Source organism: Numida meleagris, chromosome 5 (assembly GCF_002078875.1).
Source record: "Numida meleagris isolate 19003 breed g44 Domestic line chromosome 5, NumMel1.0, whole genome shotgun sequence".
Classification (NCBI taxonomy): Eukaryota; Metazoa; Chordata; class Aves; order Galliformes; family Numididae; genus Numida; species Numida meleagris.
Genome location: NC_034413.1, coordinates 62,377,267 through 62,396,066, shown reverse-complemented (window position 1 = coordinate 62,396,066; position 18,800 = coordinate 62,377,267). Strand labels below are relative to the sequence as shown.

The following is an 18,800-nucleotide window of genomic DNA, read 5'->3' as shown; positions in this document are numbered from 1 at the left end:
GGCAGCAACCCCCTCCCCGTGGTCGTTGAGTCATTGTTTGACATCATCCTTTCTCAACCAGAGGCCAGAATCAATGATTCATGCAGCAACCCGGTGATGGAGCAGAGCCTTATCATGGAAGGGTCTGTCCAGCCACAGGAGGAGGCAGCTCTCCTTCAAAAGGGCATCAATAGGAGCTGCGAATTTGGCAATCAGTTACGTTAATTAGATAATTAGGGTGTGTGTTGAGGTTTTGTTTTTCTTTTTCATCTGTAATGACTCCGTAGCCATTGATCACAAGTACCTGGAAGCGGATGGGTCCTTTTTCTGTCTCAACCAATTTTTCTTGTCCGACTTGGTTTTCATTATTGTTTTCTTTTCTCATTGCAGGGAAACACTGGTGTTGTAATGGGCATGTTTCTGGTGTCTTTTGTGGTCCTGGTTGCTCTGGTGACAGTCCTGTCTGGAATTGGGGTGTGCGAGAAGTGCAGCATTGGAAGTGGAGGCGTCTACTCCATGATCTCTACCGTCCTTGGAGGTCAAGTCGGGGGGACCATTGGGCTTCTTTATATTTTTGGCCAGGTAAGTAGAAACACAAGAAGATAAATGAAAAAGAAAAATTAGAAACATGAATCTTTCTGAATGTATCCATAAGAGCAGGCCAAATGGCACTTGGCGTAGTTAAACTGGCAGAGGAGTTGGTTTTTGTGCAGAACATACCTTACATTCCCAAAGTACCCTTGGTGCCAAGACATGCCTTGCCCTTAAGGAGACTTAAATCCAGCTGAACGGGAGTGGCCAGGGTGGCCACCTAAAGCAAAGAGCCCTCTGGGCTGCCACGTTGTCCTTGATGTGCTCACCATGCCCTTGGGGATGTGGGGAGCATGTGGACCAGGCGAGCTTTGGCTGCTTCTCCAAGTGGGGCAGAAGTGGAGCTGGTGTGGGACAGGAGCTGGGCAGAGGTAAGGGCACAGCCAAGTGGTGTCTTGAGAAGAAAGTCACAATTTCTGTGTTTTCTGAATGGCCCTGAGGAGCCGTGGTGGCGGAGCACTGAAACACATGCATAGTAAACATAAGGAATGGAAAGTGATCTCTTAAATCTGTGGTGACTTAACCCCCTCCCCCTGTAAAGTTGTGATGAATAGTCTAAAATGGAGTGAGCAGGGAAGAATTTTTATTGAAGTTTGTTTTTAAATAACTGACTTGCAGCAATTTCTGAAAACACTTAAAAACCAAAAAGAATCCCCTCTTTTCCTTTCACTTCAGATTAAAAGCAAGTGTCCATAAAATACAAATCGAATGCAGTTATAAGCCAAGATATGGAAATGGGCCACACATGAGAATCCTTCCTGTAATATTTTCCACTCCTGCTCTCCGAGCGGACCCTGTCTGGGAAAGCAATCAGGTTGCAGCCTCTCCCAGGGGCCGTAAAACCTGGCCTCTGGCAGCCCCATCCTGTAGCGAGGCATCCAGCACGCATGGGGGCTGCAGGGTGGGAATTGGCATCTTGCAGAGAAATGCTTTGCGTGCTCCCGAAAGCTGATGTGTTTCCCTTCTCTTTGGCTGTGCTCAGTGGACTTTTTCTGTCTTTTTCTGCACCAGCTGTGAGCTGCATCTCTGCTGCAAGCTGCACACGGAGCACTGTAACTCCGTGTTATGTGGAGTGCTTCATGGGGTAGAAACCGGGTACATGGTCTTGCTGCCTTCAGCAATAAGAGGTTGCTCAGCATCCCAGGGCATGCTGCACAGGTGGGCTGGGACCCAGCGTGGGGTCCTCTTGTGATGCTCTGGTTGAAATGCTTCATCACAGAACCATCAAGGTTGGAAAAGACCACTAACATCATGAAGTTCAGCCCTAACCCATCTCTACCATGCCTGCTGGCCATGTCCCTCAGTGCCACATCTCTGTGGTTTGTGAACACCTCCAGGGACGGTGGCTCCACCACTTCCCTGGACAGCCTGTGCCAGTGCCTCACCACTCTTTCTGAGAAGTGTTTCCTAACATTCAACCTGAATCTCCCCTAATCAAGTCTGGCACACCTATACCAGGCCCTACAGAGACCAGCACATGCTTGGTTCTGGCAGCTTTGGCTTCAGGGGTGGGATTTGGTGCTCCTCTCAGCAGTCTCCTTTTCTGGAGTGGCTCACAGTGAGAACTGTTCAAAGAAAAAGAAGGTTCTGCAGCCCTAAAATAGCTTTCTGCTGAAAGCAAAGGTAAAGGCAGCACTTGTCTGGGTGTTGAAAATCGATGTTCTTCACGCAGCGAATTGTGTGTCTTGCAAAGGTTCTTAAGGAACTGATTTCTGCAAGCATTCAGCCTAGAAATTCTGTTCTGATTTCAAGATGGGTAGTTCAAACCCCAAGAAAGAACCCCTTGTTGCAGGGCCTCTGGGGTCGTGGTTTGTTACTGTGCAAGGTGGAGTAGGGACTTCACAGGCACCCTACCTCAATCTGCTGGAGATGTCATGTTTTATTGAAGGGAAGGCTTCAAGGATATTTGAGGTGTTGAAGCTCTCTCCTGCTTTGCTCTTTTCTGAGTATCCTCCTAACAGACCTTACTGGTGCCAATATGCAGCTGCATACCCTGGTTTGGTTTCCCAGGTATGCTGTGTACTGAAAGGGAGTGTTGCTGAAATGCCCATTACGGGAACCTCTGGAATTGGGATTGCTGCACCATAGGGTGATCTGAGGGCTGAACCTGCAGCTGTTTTCCTGTGCTGCGGATGGCCCTTCCTACGGACTGGCCACCTGGGAAGGGCGCTCGTCCTGCTCTGTGGCAAGGGAAATAAACAGCTTTCCCAAGTGCTTAGGGAGCATGGGCTGCACAACATGCACTCCTCAAATGTGCAGGCTGCCTTCCAGGAACGAGACAGGGAGCTGGTGAAGCATCAGGCTTTACATCCAAGCTAAATACAGAGTTAAAAGTAAACCCCAGGAAGCAGGGAGGGGAGAAGCATGTGGCTTGCTCTTCAGGCAGGTGTTTGACTAGGATCCTTTTCTTCAGAAAAATAGAAGGAGCGTAAAAAGGTTGACTCATCCTCTTCTTCCTTGGGTAAGCCAGTGTGGTTTCTTCCGGAATGTTAATTGGGGGTAGATTTTAAAGCCAGTGGAAAGTTGCTGGTTGCTTACTGTGTTTACCCAGGCAGTACATACAGTGCCTTACCCGTACTGCCCTGACGGTGTCCTCTGTTGTGGCAGTAAGGTTCAGTGCCTGTAGGCCAGAGTCACCTTAAACATTGCCGCGTGGCAGCAAATCTCTGGCTGAGCCCTGCTGCGGGCACTGCACCCACAGGATGCTCACAGACCTCTGTCCTTCAGTGTGTTGCAGGTGCCATGTACATCACCGGCTTTGCAGAGTCCATCGCGGATGTACTGAACCTCAGCAACATCTGGGCAGTGCGGGGCATTTCCCTGGCAGTGCTGCTGGGGCTGCTTGGGATCAACCTGGCCGGGGTGAAGTGGATCATCCGCCTCCAGCTCCTGCTGCTCTTCCTGCTGGCTGTCTCTACACTTGACTTTGTCATTGGGTCTTTTTCGCACCTCGATCCAGGTAATGCTGAGGGTCCTGAGCATTGGGGCCAGCAAGTGTTGGTTCTTTTGGGGTTTCCTCCGCAGGCGTCTTTGTGAAGGTACACATGTAGGCAGAGGTAGAGCTCTGGGCAATCAAATGTGGCTCCTGTACTTTGTTTCTGAGTCTGTAAGAGATAGTCCCTAATTTTGCAAGGAACAAGTTTCCAGAGCATGCCTGAAGATACCTTATTAATTTGGGCATTTACCTCAGGAATCTAGCTCTTAATGTGTGTATTTGTTGTACTTGCATTGCACCTGAAGTTTTTCCAGCAACTGGGAGCTGTGGCATTTGTGCTTGAGGTTTGTGACCTTCTGTTCAACTCTGCATTAAGAATTGTGCTGACAAAAACGTGACATTACAGAATTGCAGAACGGCAGAGGTTGGAAGGGACCTCTGGAAGCTACCTGGTCTAAATCCTGCTCAGGCAGGGCCTCATAGAGCAGATTGCCCAGGACTGTTACAACTTTGTATGGAGGAGTTTTTTTTTGCTGGAGGCCTGTGGCATCCTTTAAGCCCTGGCTAGCTCTGGGCTGCCCAGCTGAGGAAGCACCCCTGAATTCCTTGCCCGGGGCAGAGGTTAGTGGTGTGGAGAAGGGAGCTGGGTTTCAAAGAGTATCCTCTATTATCTTTCACTAGCCTGACAGCGGCCTGCTGTGGGGTCCCCAGCATGAGGCAGGTAGTGGGGGCAGCTGGGCATGGGCAAGGCAGAGGGATTGAGCTCCCCGAGCCCCCTTTCCCTCTCTGTGTCCTCATCTCTAGAGGTGCTGGTCGGGAACCCACCGCAGGCTGTGAGAAGTTCATGAGCAACGCAGCCAGCCCTGTAGCAGTCACTAAGTGTAATTAGCTGAGTAAACAGAAGGTGTCACCTTTCTCTTGGGTTCCGCTGCATCCAAAAGCATCTTAAGGGGGGAAAGTTCAAGAAACTAAAGTAGCTTGTGGAAAGGCATCTGCATTTCATATTTAGCACATGCTCTGTGTGGAATAGTTGGCATGTCTTGCAGGGAAAGCAGCTAGCCTGCTCCAAGCAGCCGCTGTGCATGGAAACCCTTTTCTAAAGGAAGCCATGGGGGTTTGCGTTCCTGTCCTGCTCAGGGGTGACCTTCATATAGGCCCAGAGACTTATGAGGAAAGTGAATGAGGTTTTTTTGTTTGCTTTTTTTTTTTTTTTTTTTAATAGAACTTCTGTTTGAGAGGATGGTCTGAGCTCGGGCTGGGTGCTGCATTTCCCCAGCAGGCCTCTGAGTGGTGTGTCAGCACCGACAGTGAGCATGGCCTCTGTGGGCCTGGGCCTCTGCTGTGCACCCAATAGCAGAGCGACTTTCCCACCCGTGCTGGGAAGGGTGTGCATGGGTTGGGGAAGATGCTGAAGGTCCATGCCGCCGCCAAGCTGTGGCTGCTTGGATATAAGTAACCTCCAGGAGTGCGTCTGTCCATCCCACAGGCCTGGTGCCCAAGCCCATGTGTGGTTGTGCTGGGTGGGGGCCCCTCGCTCATCCCCCCTGTTCCTCAGCCTCACACCCAGGCGTGCACAACAAGGGATGTGGGCCAAGCTCTCACTCCCTTCCTGTGGTTAGCCTTTATTTTTAGTCAGAGGACAGGCCCTATTTAGACAAAAGGGGTTCTCAGGAGGACTTCCCGCTGCTTTCTCCTTTCCCTCACTGCGGCTTGTCCTGCTGTGGGGAGCGCTCGAGGCCGTGGCCCGTTCTCCAGATGATGTGGCTGTCCCTTCTCCAGATGTGGCTGTCCCTGCAGAGGCTGCAGGGCTTGTCCTCTGAGTAGAGCCGGGAGTTCTGAGATCTTCTGGAGGAGAAGATGCAAAGAGTGAGGGCAGGAAAAGCGAGCGTTTGTGTATTTAGGTGCACAGGGAAACAAACGAGCAAACAAAAAGAAAGATGAGAATAGCTGTCAATCAGAAGCAGACTTGCCCAGGCACCACTGTGCTGCGTTGTCCCTCCTCCTTGGCCCCAAACATTGGCATGGCCCCAAGACCTGGAGCCTCCTTTGGGGGCCACGGAATCCTAAATTCCCCCCACTGAATTCATCCAGTGCTTCCACAGTGATGGGCCCTGGTCCTGGTTCACTGTTAGTGGTAGGTGATAAGGAGAGGGGCTCCCACGCCATCTTTCCACCAGGCTCTGAGCTGCCTCTAGCCCAAGCTCAATGTCACCTCTAGGAACAGTGACCCCCATGTTGCCCCCCTGCCTCCGCATAGCTTTCTCTTCTTACCAAACCTAATGCAGGTGAACTGAGAGCAGACAGATGGGACCTTGTGTCTGCTACCCTGCCGAATAATATGTTCCAGGCAGAGCAGCAATGCTGGAGTTCCTTGGCTTGCAGACATCAGTATTTTAACTCTGTAGGCCCATGCTTCAAAACCAGTCTGAGTTGTTTTTTGGGGAGCAGTGAGCATAAAACAGAGAGACAGAGTTTTTCTGTCTGTCCGCAACCAACTCCTCAGAACATCGTGTGAAGCTTTTTGGCCTCTTCACGTACTGAACATTAGAGTCATGGAAAAAGAAGATAAGACCGCTGTTAGCGCCCACACTTTTATTTTCCTAGCATATCTCTGCTAATTTTTGTGTAGGGTGACTCCCAAATACTCCCTTCAATTAGGCGCCTGCTTTCCTGTTTTGGCAGTTGCTCGCAGGTACCCTGCTACAGCCCAGTGGCTCTTTGGGAGCAAATGGGGAGGGGTGGGGTTATTTTGGGGGAGATCTGGTGTTAATTGGGTTGTGCATTGTTTCAGTGGTGAGATGAAAAGAGTCGCGATACAAGCAAAAGTGCCCCCAACAACAGCCTCTTAAATGCTTGGAATGTTCTTAGAAAGGGGGAAAAAATTGAGAATAAGGATTCTGTTGTGGCAGGGAGTTAAATAAGGGGAGGGTGGGGGTCTGGCTGAGCAAGCAAGACCTGAGGACTGCTTGGGCTGAGACTTCCCTCCTGCAGCTTGTCCAGGAGTCGAGCCCCTCTCCTGCTGGATTCCATCAGCCTGGGGCTGCTGTGAGGCTTTGGAGCCCTCCGAGGCCCTGAGCATAACCCCTGCCTGCATCCAGCCCCCTGCAGCCCTTGGGCGTGCTGCTGCCGGAGAGCTGCTGGTTGGGATTATTATCCACACAAACCACATCCTTCGTGTCACCCACTTCTTTTGTAGCTTTCTGACAGCATTCTCACGGAGCTCAGAAAAATGTTTATCCTCATTCTTCCTCTAAGGATGAGCCTTGTGAAGGATTTCTCCTCCTCGGGTGTCCCGTGGCTGCCTGGGAGAGCTGATGCTCTCCCCACTGCCAGGGGAGGGGACCAGAGAGGACATTTGCATGGGGGTACTCCAGCAGAAAGGGAACCTGCAGCTGTTGAGATGATGTGTGTACGTAAACACGCCAGTGCTATAAAGATCCCTAAAGCAGTGCCTTGGAGGCTTTGATGGATTGAATCAATGAAATGTATTCACGTATATTTAACATGGAAATGATCAAAGCTTCCTAATCAGAGGCTTTTGCTTGGCCTGGGCTGTTCTCTATTGTATTTTTGGGCACGAGGGGTGTGCCCCAGTTTTCTAAGAGAGGGTGCAGGAAGGATGTGTGTGTCAGAAGATGATCTGCAGCTAATCCCAGAAGCTTTATCCAGGGTGATTGCTGACTTCCTGGCTTGAAACACATCTGGAAACTGGCATCAAATTCCAAGTAGGAATCACGGAGTGAGTGGCAGCAGAAAATCCCACTTTGCTACTGAACAAGGTAGAGCCAGTGGTGAATAAAAGCATGAGGCTGCTAATGCGATCTTTATTTATTAAAAAACACGCGATTGCTTTCCCCAGGTTTTTCCAATTATAGCACATTGAATCGGCGTGACATCACCTTTGAGCAGGGGCCAGCCTATTCAACAGTCTGGCGAAGAAATTTATTAACTGGTTACCTGCCAATTGTCTGGGCTAGGAGCTGCGGCACAGATGTGTTTTGAAAAGTGATAACATTGTTAGGGGGGCTTGTTTCGATACGGACAGGAAAGCTACACCAGTCTCTCTGAAGTACGTATTTAAGGCTATTTGGTTTAAAAAAAAAAATAATAATAATAATAAAAAAAATTAGGTTGACGCATCAGGTTTCTGCATGGTGCATTTCCACCATGTCCCCAGCAGCCAGCAGCATCTCCCGTGGCGGTGGTGAGGAGGGGATGATTGCTCAGGGTCCTGCAGGATGCCACTTTTTCCTTTCTTATGGCTTTTCTTCAGAATCTGCGGCCACCTGGCTTGCCATTTTCTTGCCCTGTCCCTGCTGCCCTGGCCTCAAGCAGGCTGGCTGGAAAGCAGGTTATAAGGGGATTCAGTGCTCCAGTCACATCTATCCCAGGTGTCCCCTGATTCCTGCTGCCAAAGCTTCAGGTCTCCCAAGGACTTGAGAACCTGCTGATATCCTTTTTTCTGTATTTAACTCCCCTGAACGCCTGCGGTGCTCCCCTTCAGTCTCTTCTATACAGGAGTAAACATCATCCTTGGAGCGTGCAGCATGGGAGACAGTCCTGATGTTGGCCAACACCCTTATATAGGATGCTGCCCTCAGGAGCAGGCTGGGAGTCAGGGCTGGCCCAGGTCCATCCAGCTTTTATCTTATAGGTGTTAGTTTTTAACTCATTTAATAGCAGCAGCACTAGGAATTAGGCTGTTGGTTCAGCCTGTGATAGTACTAGTGTGGTAAATGCTGCTGCTGTAGCGTCCTGCTGCAGGATAGGTGATAACCCTCACGATTTATAAAGGAGATTTTGTACGTGATTCATTTAACCTTTACTTCCTTCACTGTTTCCCTGCGAGGCACTGCTAAGCTCATCTTCATCGAGCTTGCAACTAAATCCTAAAACACCTCAGTGGCTTTGTTGGTGGATGCTCTTACTGCCCATGCTGCCTGCTGGCGGATCCCCAAACTAGGGAGGGAGCCAGCTCAGCTCCAGCAAGGCACCCTGGGATTTGTCCCTTATTAGACATTACCTTCCCATGGGCTTTCTCTGGTAAAACCTCCGGGCTCTCTGCTTTAGCAGCCGCTTGTTTAATGCTAGGGACCTCACAAGACGGTCTGGATGCATAACATCCCATAATCCCTCCATCTCTCCTCGCCACTGTGTTTAAACTAGACAGCTTTGTTTAATTGCATTGATTTTTTTGTGTGTGTGCCACTACATGATTGTTTTCAAATGATGGAGATTGTGTGCCTCCTCTTATTCCATCCCTGCAGTGTTTAATTCCTGTCACAGTTCAGCTGTGCCCTGAATCAGCTTTCCTTATTAAGGGATTTAACTTTAAAAGATGATTTCTGGGTATTGGATTCTTTCTCCAGCCACTTTGTTTCTAATTTGCATTCCTGTCCTGGGCTACAGAGGAAACCTCGTGCAGGATATGGGTTCTTATCTACTGCTCATCGTCTTCCCTGCTGGCTTCTGTAAACAGTTTGTGGCCTTTTTTGGCCGTAGGTGAGAGATTTCAGCCTGGGTGTTATGTGTGAGGACCTGGTGGTTCTCCTTGGTTTTCTTTTCTATCAAAGAAAAAATGTGTTCCTTGGAAAATGTGGGTTTAATAGGGAAAATGCATTCTCCCATTTAAGCTAAATTTAGTGAATGGTTACAAACGACAACAAAAAATCCTTTTAGGTGACAATGTCTTGCTTAGCCTTTCCAAAATCAAACACTGTTTGATTCACAGTTCTGAAGCTAGACTTTGAACTGTAGCTGTGTGAATTGTATGAAGGATGATGAAAACCTTCCCAAAATAAAATAAAAAAAAAAAAATCAAACTATCAGTTTGGGTACAGAATTTAAAAAAAAAAAAAAGAAAATGGAATAGTTTTCTTTTAAATGCAATTGTCATCTAAATAATAGATCTGTAACTTGGGAGTATGGGATGCTCTAGTCATGAGTATAGCACAAGAGCGTGCAGATTGCGGCAGGATCTGGATGGTTTTGTTCCACTGTGGCCAACGACTGCCTCTGGGAAGGTGGGGATTCATAGAATCATAGAACGGCTTGGGTTGGAAGAGACCTCAAGCGCCATCTGGTTCCAGCCCCTCTGCCATGGGCAGGGCTGCCAACCACTAAGTCAGGCAGTGGATTCAATTGACGTGGGTTGGGCTTTGTCCCAGGCAGCGGCCGGCGCAGCTCTGAGCTAGGAACGGGGTTGCTCCAGCTAGCCCAGAGGATGTGTGTCATCGCCTCTGCAGCTCCGGTGCCACTCGTTTTCCTCCAATTGTGCCTCGGCTCAGCCCAAATTCTGGTTTCTTAAAGCTGAGATTTTTCATCTGAGAAATTCTGCGGAACCACCCACAGCAGGGACTCTGGGTATGGCTTCCAAGAAATACCGCTCAAAATAAAATATCCCATTTATGCGGAACATTTTCCTAGAAAAAGGTGAAGCAAGGGACGTTTTACTTCGTGTACTCCTTGTAATGAGCAAAACCATTTCCTCTGGCAGGTTTGAATACTGCTGAACAAGCCAGGTAGCGGATACCACATCAAGACGTAAAATAGTCATGGAAGTATTATATATATTATGGCAAGACTGATGCTTAGCATTAAGTAATACAAAACATAAGTGGACTTTATAAATACCCATGTTAAAATCTTTTTCTTTTTTTTTTTCCTCCTTACCAACATTTCAGATTTCCTACCTGCAGCAAATGTCTTTGGTTGTTTTGGGGTTTTTTTGCCTTTTTGCAAAAAACAGTTAAAAACCACCAACCTACGCAGCCAGCATGGATGCCAAGTGACTCTAGCAGCTCCTCCCACAGGTTTTGCTGTTGGTTTTCCATGTCTCCGTGCCCCCAGAAGCCAGGTGGGGATGATACAGGTGGGTACCAGTCCCTGGGCACCACAGCAGGAATGGGACAGAGATGAGCGTTCCCCCTGGTGCTCCTACCCAGCTGCAAGAGGGGACAGCGTCCCAAGGATGAACATTGCTCCATCGGCTAAGCTCAAATGTCGGGGACTGATTTAAGCAGCTCCCTTTGTTTATTATGGCTTTTGTGCTATTTTGAGCTGCTGATCGGCACCCATTGTTGCAGACCTGTTGGACTCTGGGGGAGGAAGACACCCATGACCTGATGGCTCTTGTGGCCAGGTTGTCCCAAGGTCCCCATGCCATGGGGAGATGGGCGGGGGCACCTATGGGGTGCATTTATTGTGAATCGTTTGCGCTTGGGTCCTCTCCCCCTTCTGGGGTCTCTGGGCAGACAAGAGGGATGCAAATCCTGTGAGGGTGGTGAGACACTGGAACAGGTTGCCCAGAGAGATTGTGGATGTCGCCTCCTTGGAAGCATTTAAGGCCAGGCTGGAATGGGCTTTGAGCAACCTGGTCTAGAGGGAGGTGTCTCTACCTATAGTAGGGGGTGGGAACTAGATGATCTTAAAGGCCCCTTGCAACCCAAACCATTCTATCATTGTATGAAATACTTGGATTTGCCATACGTGCAAGGGACTGATAGTCCCTGTGTGTGTTTTTGGCTTGTTTGCTTGGTTGGTTTTTTTTTTTTTGTATGTCTGTGTGTTTTCCAAAGATACCTCAGTGCATTTCTTTGCTCCAGTGTGGGTTTTCAGTGCCCTGATGCTGTGCTCCTCCATGCCCATTACAACACTCCGGCATGTTGCAGCATCCAGCAGTCAGCCTTCTTCAGAGCATCCCAGACAAGGCTGCAGGATGCTCCACTGAAACCCCACGCTTCCCTTTGCAAATGCTGTCACGCTGCATGCTCATTTGTCCACTCAACACAGAAGTATTTCTGCTGATATATTGCAAAAAATATAATAGTAATAATTGGGCTGATTGATTGCTCTGCAGCAGCCTTGCTGGCAGCCATGTCACAGATGCCTGTCCCCGTGCTGAAGCAGGACCCAAGCACCTCCTGATCTTCCCCAGCAGGTGCAGCTGAGGGTGGTTTTTGGGAGAGGGTTAAGGCTGGGATCGCTCGGGGCCACCGCTGCAGGAAGCTGCATTGTGTGCTGGCTTTAAACAGGAGGTTTGGGAGATCAGTGCTGGATCAGAAAACAGGGACTTGGGAGGAACAAACACTTGCTGCTTCAGAAGGGCGGTGATTTCCTTTTGGGTAAACACGTCATTAATCTAAGGGAGCACATTCTTTTCCATCAAAAGATAAGGGATTCGGGTTGCATTTCTCAGGGCTTGGTCTTTTTAGATTGTTTTAACTGTGGCTTTCACTCCTTCAATTACAGGCTTTATATAATCTCTCATTTTGGGTTTGCCACACTTATTATGGGTGCAGAGAAGGTCTCGGACAAGGGAACTCCTTTCCTCCTTCCTTTAAAAATGCTCTGATCCTTCTCCCACCTAAGTCTTGCCAAGTTTTTCGTTTTTTTTTCTTTTTGTAAAATAAAATAGTTCTACTTCTTGTTCCCTGCAACTGTGGTGCATTTAAATGCGCTGCTGCCACTTGTCCTGACTTACAAAGCTGACTCTCCAGGAAGCCAGGGTTGGGGACAGCAGAGAGAAGCTCTGCTCTCATGCTCTTGTCCTGGCTGGGAAGATGCCAGCTGTGGCACCCAGCTCCATTTTTGGGACCGTGCTTTTTTTTTTTTTTAGCTGGGGCTATGCGATCTCTTCAACCCTGGGATTTTGTTCTGTGCTTCCTGGCATTGAACCCATTTTCACAGCAGCAGCAGGGCAAAGGAAACTCATCTGCTGACAGATGTGTCAAGCTGGAATTTAGAGATGGAATTACGGTGTTGAGTCCATAATAGCTGTGTTTTTATTAATGTAGTCATTGGCCTTCGTGATTCCAAGAACTGCCTACCCCAATCCCCCAGGTTTGCACTGCTGGGGCTGAGGTGGGGCTCTGATGTGCTCTGGGACAGATGGACATGACCATCATTGGCCCAGCAGGTCAGGCAGGAGCTGTGGGAGACAAAGAAAAGGGCAACTGAAATGTGGTGCATTCGATTCCATGGGTACCTCACTCCGCAGGTACCGGTCAGGCCACCCATCTCTTCTCTTCCCCTTTATTTCTGTTCCTTCCCAGCCTTCCAGCTGAAGTGTGTACATTCAGCAGTGGAGCAGAAGAGGTCCTGAAAAAATGTGAAAGCATTTTTGTATCTGTACGAGTTCAGCAAAGGTTATGTTTGTTCTCAGAACCTGCCAGTGCAGCTCTGCCTCTGTCAGTGCTTTGCATTCCTGGCTCACCAGATCCCTGTCTCCTCAAGGGCTGGGGATGTGCTGGTGGAAATCTGTTCCTGCATTGCACAGCCTTGAGTTCCAGCTCACAGTGAGTTGAACTTGCCTTGGTGTGGGGAGCTGCTGTTCTTGTGATTGGTAGTGGGTTTTGGTGAGTTTGGCGGCCACGACTTCTGAGAGCTACTAAAGTGACATGACTTGTCCCCAGCCTATAAATCCTGGTCTTGTACCTTGTCCTAGGCTGTGAGTTTGGAGGTAGAATAAATAACCATGATAAGAAAGAGCGAAGCTTTATCTGTGGGACTATCTCTGCCTCCTCCATACTGATGTCCCCCAGTACCTCCAGTGCCCACACTGGGACCCCGCACTGGGAGGAGTCTCAGTGGTGGCTGATAGGAATGGCTGGATCTTGGAGCTTGTGCCAGAAGAAGAGGGAAAGTGAGGGAGAGAAGATAGTTATGCCAAGGCTCTGTAATTACTTTTTGGCTGTCCACATGGCACATCACACAGGATCTTGGAAATGCTGGGGTCAGAGCTGGGCAGTGTGCTGCAAGACAAATGCTTCCAGCTGTTCCTCTGCAAGCACATCTCAGTAAGTGCCTCTCTGTGGCTTTTCAGGCAGGAATGTGTGGAGCTACTTATTTAGGAAAAGAAAAAAATCCCAGCACTTCAAGCTTCAGTATCCACCTTCATAATTAAAGTCTCTAATCACAAGCAGAGCACAGTACGTGAAAGCCTTCAGGGAGCAGTTTCTTAAGGTAGTTTTCCATTTTGCATTATTTCGCTCTGTGCTCAGGCCTGCCTCCAGGCCAGGGTTTACTTAACCTTAAGCTTGTGAACAGGCTTATTGAATTTGGCCAGGACTTGACTAATCCGTAATGAGCTCCAGGTTGACTGCATGCGTTTATGTAATGAGCTGACCCCACATTGCCACCACCACATCGGCAGCATCCTCACATCCCACTCCTTCTCCGGCCTCTTGAGTTGTGCCCTGAGCAAGGGAAGCCTGCTCAGACACTTTCATTCCCATTGCTGAGGAGGGAAAAAGCAGCAAGAAGAGCCCAAAGCACAGCTGGGATGGAGGGAGGAGGCCACTGCCTCTGCCTGGGGCCTCCTTGGGAATCTCCAGGTGGCTTTGTAGGCTTGGGGGTGAGGACACTCATCCTGGAGCCCCTTCCACCTAACATGTCCTAGGTGTTGTTTTGTTGTTTGCTGCCTCATTTTAATAAGGACAACTGGAAGGATGTTAGGTGAGGTCTTTACAACAAAGTGTGCCAGAAATGGGGAACTTAGTGAATATACTCTTGCAAATTCAAATAATGTGCTTAGATTTGCCTGAACTGGAAGCAGTTATATCTATGAAGATTTTTGTCCAAATGCACAAGAAAAAAAGATCAGAAAATGATGAAACATTTCACATAGACATTGAAATGAAGCATTGTGCCTTGGAAATGCTAAGATGTTTCATCTAGATTCAAAATCTAACTTGTTTTTCCCTGCAGTGACATTTTTCATTTGAAATAGACTTGAAATCTTCTTGAGAAAAAAAAAGGAAAAATAAATCAAAAATTAGAATCCCAAAATGAAAATAAATCTTTTGAGGTTGAGCAAAATAGTTTGCCTTGAACCCAAACCTTTTTTGTGTTTTAATTTGTCGAAAGTCACAGAAATAATTCAGATGTTGGTTTAAGTCAATTTTTTTCCCCTTTTCTTATTTACTTCAGCTCAGCCACTTGAGAAATCCATTATTTGCTTTCTTCTTATTGAGTATCTAATGATGTAAATAAATTGTTACTGCTTTTTATTGTTCTTTTCCCATAAGGCTGACACAGCACGGGGAGGAACCTGCTTCTTTGCCTTCTAACATGACACAGGGAAGATTGTTTATAGCCCTCCAGCTCCAGCCCTCTGCAGACCAGCAGGGATCAGGCTCATTAAGGGCATGATTTAGAGGCTGTGGGGTCACACAAATTAACAGAAAGCAAAATTTGTCAGACACAAATTTTGTCCTGTGTGATGCAGGAGGAGGGGGGAGTATGGCTTGGATCTCACATGCCCAGCAGTTAGCTGCAGGGGAGAGGTCTCCTTGCAGAAATTAAAAAACGATTATGCCTTGTTGGGAGATCAGAGAGCCAAATATAGACCCTATCGCGTTTCCTTCCCTCCTCCTTCCGAAGTGCGGCCTTTTGAAGTGCACTTTAAATGGGATGTGGATAATTGACTCCGTGAACACCCGAGTGAGTGCTCTGTTGGTTTAACCAATTGGTCTCAGTTGCTGATTCCTGTTTTGTTTTGGATGATTTTCAGCCCAATTGCTCCATCAGCTACAATTAGGACTGTTGATCCGACTGACGAAGGGTGGCCAGCAGCTTGCCACAGCCGTGGGCACGGTGACAGCTGGGAGATGTTCCCAGCGTGGTGTGCTCAGCACCGAGGTCATGTGTTGGGAGTTGACTTAAATTGATGGGCATTGCCCAGCGTGGCGTAAAACTGATCAAAAGGGACCTGGGCTCTGTTTTACGGGAGGGTGATTGACTGAGAAATGAGGCTGGCAGAAGAATTAACATTTGGATGAACTTTTCTTTCATAGAAATAGAAAGCTCCTGATCCTGTGTAAAGGGGAAATTTTGAATCGCTGGGCTTCCTCTGTCCCACCAAAGCTGCGAGAAAAGGAAATAAAAGTGGGACAGAGCAGTATGTGTATCCTGTGACTTTTGCAACAAATCTCTTGCTGTCATGTTCAAGTAACATCTGCCATTGTTTCAGGCTTTGTGCATATATACAGACAGTCTCTGCCATCCAAGATTTACACTTAGGTGAATGAAATAGGAAAGGGAACAGCAAGCACATGGAAGGAGTATGGGAAATCGTTTGGCTCCTTAAGATTGGCAGAGGTTGGTTGTACCAAGACTGTCCATTCACTGTGCTGATCACAAATGCTAAGGTATTTGGTCCTGCACATCTCCTATAAGTTTAAGATATCTGCTTGCGTTAACACGTTCTGGTTGTCTCAGAAGATGATAGCTAATGACACAGGGAGTTGTTTGACCATATCCCACCTAATTGTGTAAGCTAGGCCTGAGTAAAAGTCTTCTTTCTTCATCTCTCATAAAGCTTAAAATTGAGAGCTGTGTTGAAACTAGTGGGCGGGGGTTGCAGTTCAGATGTTTCCTGCTTCCTTTCTTCCTCTGCAGGTCAGATGTGGGACTGAAGGGTCTCAGAGTCTCCCGTTGACCATGGTACGGCCAAAATGGAATTACAGAAAACATAGTCTGGTTATGTACTTGGCCTTTGGTATGAAAAAGGAGACGTAAAGGTTGTACCTGGTGATCTTTGAAGTCCCTTCCTACCTGGGTTGTTGTGTGATTCAGTGAATCAAGCTAACTGGATCAGCTCATTGTTTAATTGTATAGACCCCAAACCCGTCTGGAGGACTCCAGTCAGAGACAGCCTACTCACAGCAGAGGAGATTGTGTCTGGTGAGGTTCTGCAACGTGGTGGTCCATGTTATTTGTTGTTTTCCTTAAGCATTCGGATGATGGAAAAGAGAATATGCAGGTTAAATATGCTGCTTGGATCGGCTGATAGGATCTGGCTTCCAGGTGACAGCACCCGCACTGGGGCACTGGCATTGGTTGAGACAAACAAAGTCCTACAGCCGGTCAGAAACAGTTGGCTGTGCCAGCGCAGGATGGGGACTATTCCAAATGGGTGAAAGGACGTGATAACAGAAAAAAGGCAGATAACGTAGAGGCTGGGCAAGAGGGAGCAGCAAGTACTTCAAGCAGGGTGATTTTGGTCAGGCAAGAGGGAAAACCTGTGATGGGAAAACATGAGAGCAAACCATCCAGAGAGCCTAGAGTCCACAGGAGATACTTCAGATTGGTTGGCCAAACTTTAGTCAAGAGTGGCATAGCTGAAGTTGATGCTTCTCTGAAGCATGAGTTGGAGACGGTCTGTCTATATGCATGAGTCCTCTGGGTGAGTTGAATACTTCTCTACGCCTTTTGTTTTAATAGCAAAACATTTCTGTGAGGAGAGGATGAAGAGCTGTTTGACTGCAGACCAAAATTTTCCTTGAGTTTGATGGAAGTTCTGCAGCCAGCACGCGTGCTGTGGGCACAAATTCCAGTTAAGGTTGTAGGGGCTTTGTCTGAAAAAAGAGATTTGGGTTCAGTCTTGCAGGAATGTATGATGTACACAAATTCCCCCTTTATTTCTACAGAAGCTGTAGTTTATGCAGGCTTCTGTGAGGCCCAGAGGTCAGGGTGTTGCACTGAGCATATTCCCTTTAAGTCTCATCTGTAGCTTGTTCCTTCTGAGGATGACTGGAACTTCTGAAAGCCTGACAGCAGGAGATCTTTTCTATCAGCGTGTTTCCATCCATGTTTGGGCAACACAATGAATGCAGATGTAGTAGGAAACTTTTGATTATCTATAGGATTTTTCTGTGGCAACTTCAAAGCTCTGTGGTTAGTTATATTCTGACACTTTAAATGAATTTGTCTTGTGTTCAGAACTCTTGATTAATTTTCCGGTTGAATCTATTGTCCAAACATCATTAATGCTGCCTTTGAGGCATGGGACAGCTTTGATGGAGTCATTTTTAAATTTCTGGCTGTCACCCTGCGCAGCCATAAACAACATCCTGCCTGCTAATGAGAAAATTCAAGTTATTACAGTCACATGTCTTGTGGAAATAAATTGTAGTGACTGGAAGAAGAAAGAAACCAGTTCTGCTCACCTCCCCCTACAGCCATCACAAGCATTTGGAGTGCTAATAGGGAGGAGATGTTTCCACAACAGAAGATGCTCCGTTAAACAGCAGCATTGCCTGCTGAAAATGAAATTATTCATTTTGTAGATGTATCTTTAATTCCTTAACCTGCTTTCTGAGTTATCTTTTCTACCGACGGGTTGCGATGGTCCTTGGCAGGCAGGTTTCATGGGAAGGTGCTTGATGGCAGGACTCGCTATGGGTCAGCACAGCTGAGACATGCTAGCAGTGCCAGTCACTGCCACCAATGGCTTTCCCTGGCATTGGGTCCCATTTAACCACGCTTACCACTTCCCTCACCAAAAAAGTTGACATTCACCATTTCAAACTACCACTGGAAACAGCCACTGCTGTCAGAAGTGTTTAGGAGGGGCTGTCACTGTGGGTGAGTGGGCCATTGGCTCTCCCACCATCCATGCAGTGTCTGAGGTGTTCTTCTTGCCCTCCCTGTATTTGCAGAGCACGGCTTTGTTGGCTACTCCGAAGAGCTTTTGTTCAACAACACGCTGCCGGACTACAGCCAGGGAGAATCCTTCTTCACTGTTTTTGGAGTGTTTTTCCCAGCTGCCACAGGTACAGTGCATTTTATCCTCCCCTCCACAGGCACGTCTCCTGGGGAGATTCTTCAGATTGCTTGTCAAGCCTATGGGTTGACATGATGGCATTGTTCCCTCCCCTCCGAGGATTAGGCACTGATCTTGGCCAATGCTTCGGGGCCGAAGGATTCCAAGCTTTTTTAATAGTGCTGATCATGATTCACCTTGCTAGATAAGCCTTGTGATGAGATTGTGCTGGATGGGAGGGCTCGCAGTGGCTGTGCTGGGCTGGTTCCAGCACCCAGGGTGCTGACCTACTGCTCTCCACACTGCCCACACAGCAGGGCTCACGTTCATTAAGTGTAACTGGATGCTTTCATGTCATTCCTTCTCTTAAATTAAGAGGAAGATCGATGTCCCCTCTCCACAGCTGGTACTCTCTAGTGGGAATGAAATAGCTATCAGTTGGAGTTAAAATACCTTTTGTTGATGCTGTTTTTTAAGCAATAAGAAGTACCGATCATGAGCAGTTTCCATAGCAATGAATCCTTGGATTATAGGATGAATTTGCAGAGGATTAGCTCTAAGCAACTAGCTGAAAGTTGTTAGTAGAATTGCTGCAGTACAGGGAGACAAAGAGAAAGGTTTTGTGAAGCAGATGAGCTGGATAAATGATCTAGCAGAATCACTTTGTCAGGTGTACCTAGAGCAGGATCCCAAGTTTTCCATTGAAATCCTCTCTCCCAGCTTACTGTGTTGGCTGTTGCCTCCAGGTAG

At 47.8% G+C, this 18,800-nt stretch overlaps 1 protein-coding gene across 8 annotated transcripts in view; it reads left to right on the top strand.

Annotated features, from left to right (window-relative positions):
* Nucleotides 1-18,800, top strand: part of SLC12A8 (solute carrier family 12 member 8) — a 47,915-nt gene that overhangs the window by 8,532 nt on the left and 20,583 nt on the right. For 7 of the 8 annotated variants that reach the window (XR_002439272.1, XM_021398464.1, XM_021398462.1 and 4 more), the window contains 3 exons: nucleotides 370-561; nucleotides 3,298-3,529; nucleotides 17,947-18,060. Coding sequence is in view for 7 of the 8 variants with exons in the window: in XM_021398464.1 (XP_021254139.1) it covers nucleotides 370-561; nucleotides 3,298-3,529; nucleotides 17,947-18,060 (538 nt within the window). In the remaining variant the exon portion in view is untranslated. The remainder of the gene's footprint in view (nucleotides 1-369; nucleotides 562-3,297; nucleotides 3,530-17,946; nucleotides 18,061-18,800) is intronic. The other variant, XM_021398467.1, reaches the window with a different exon arrangement.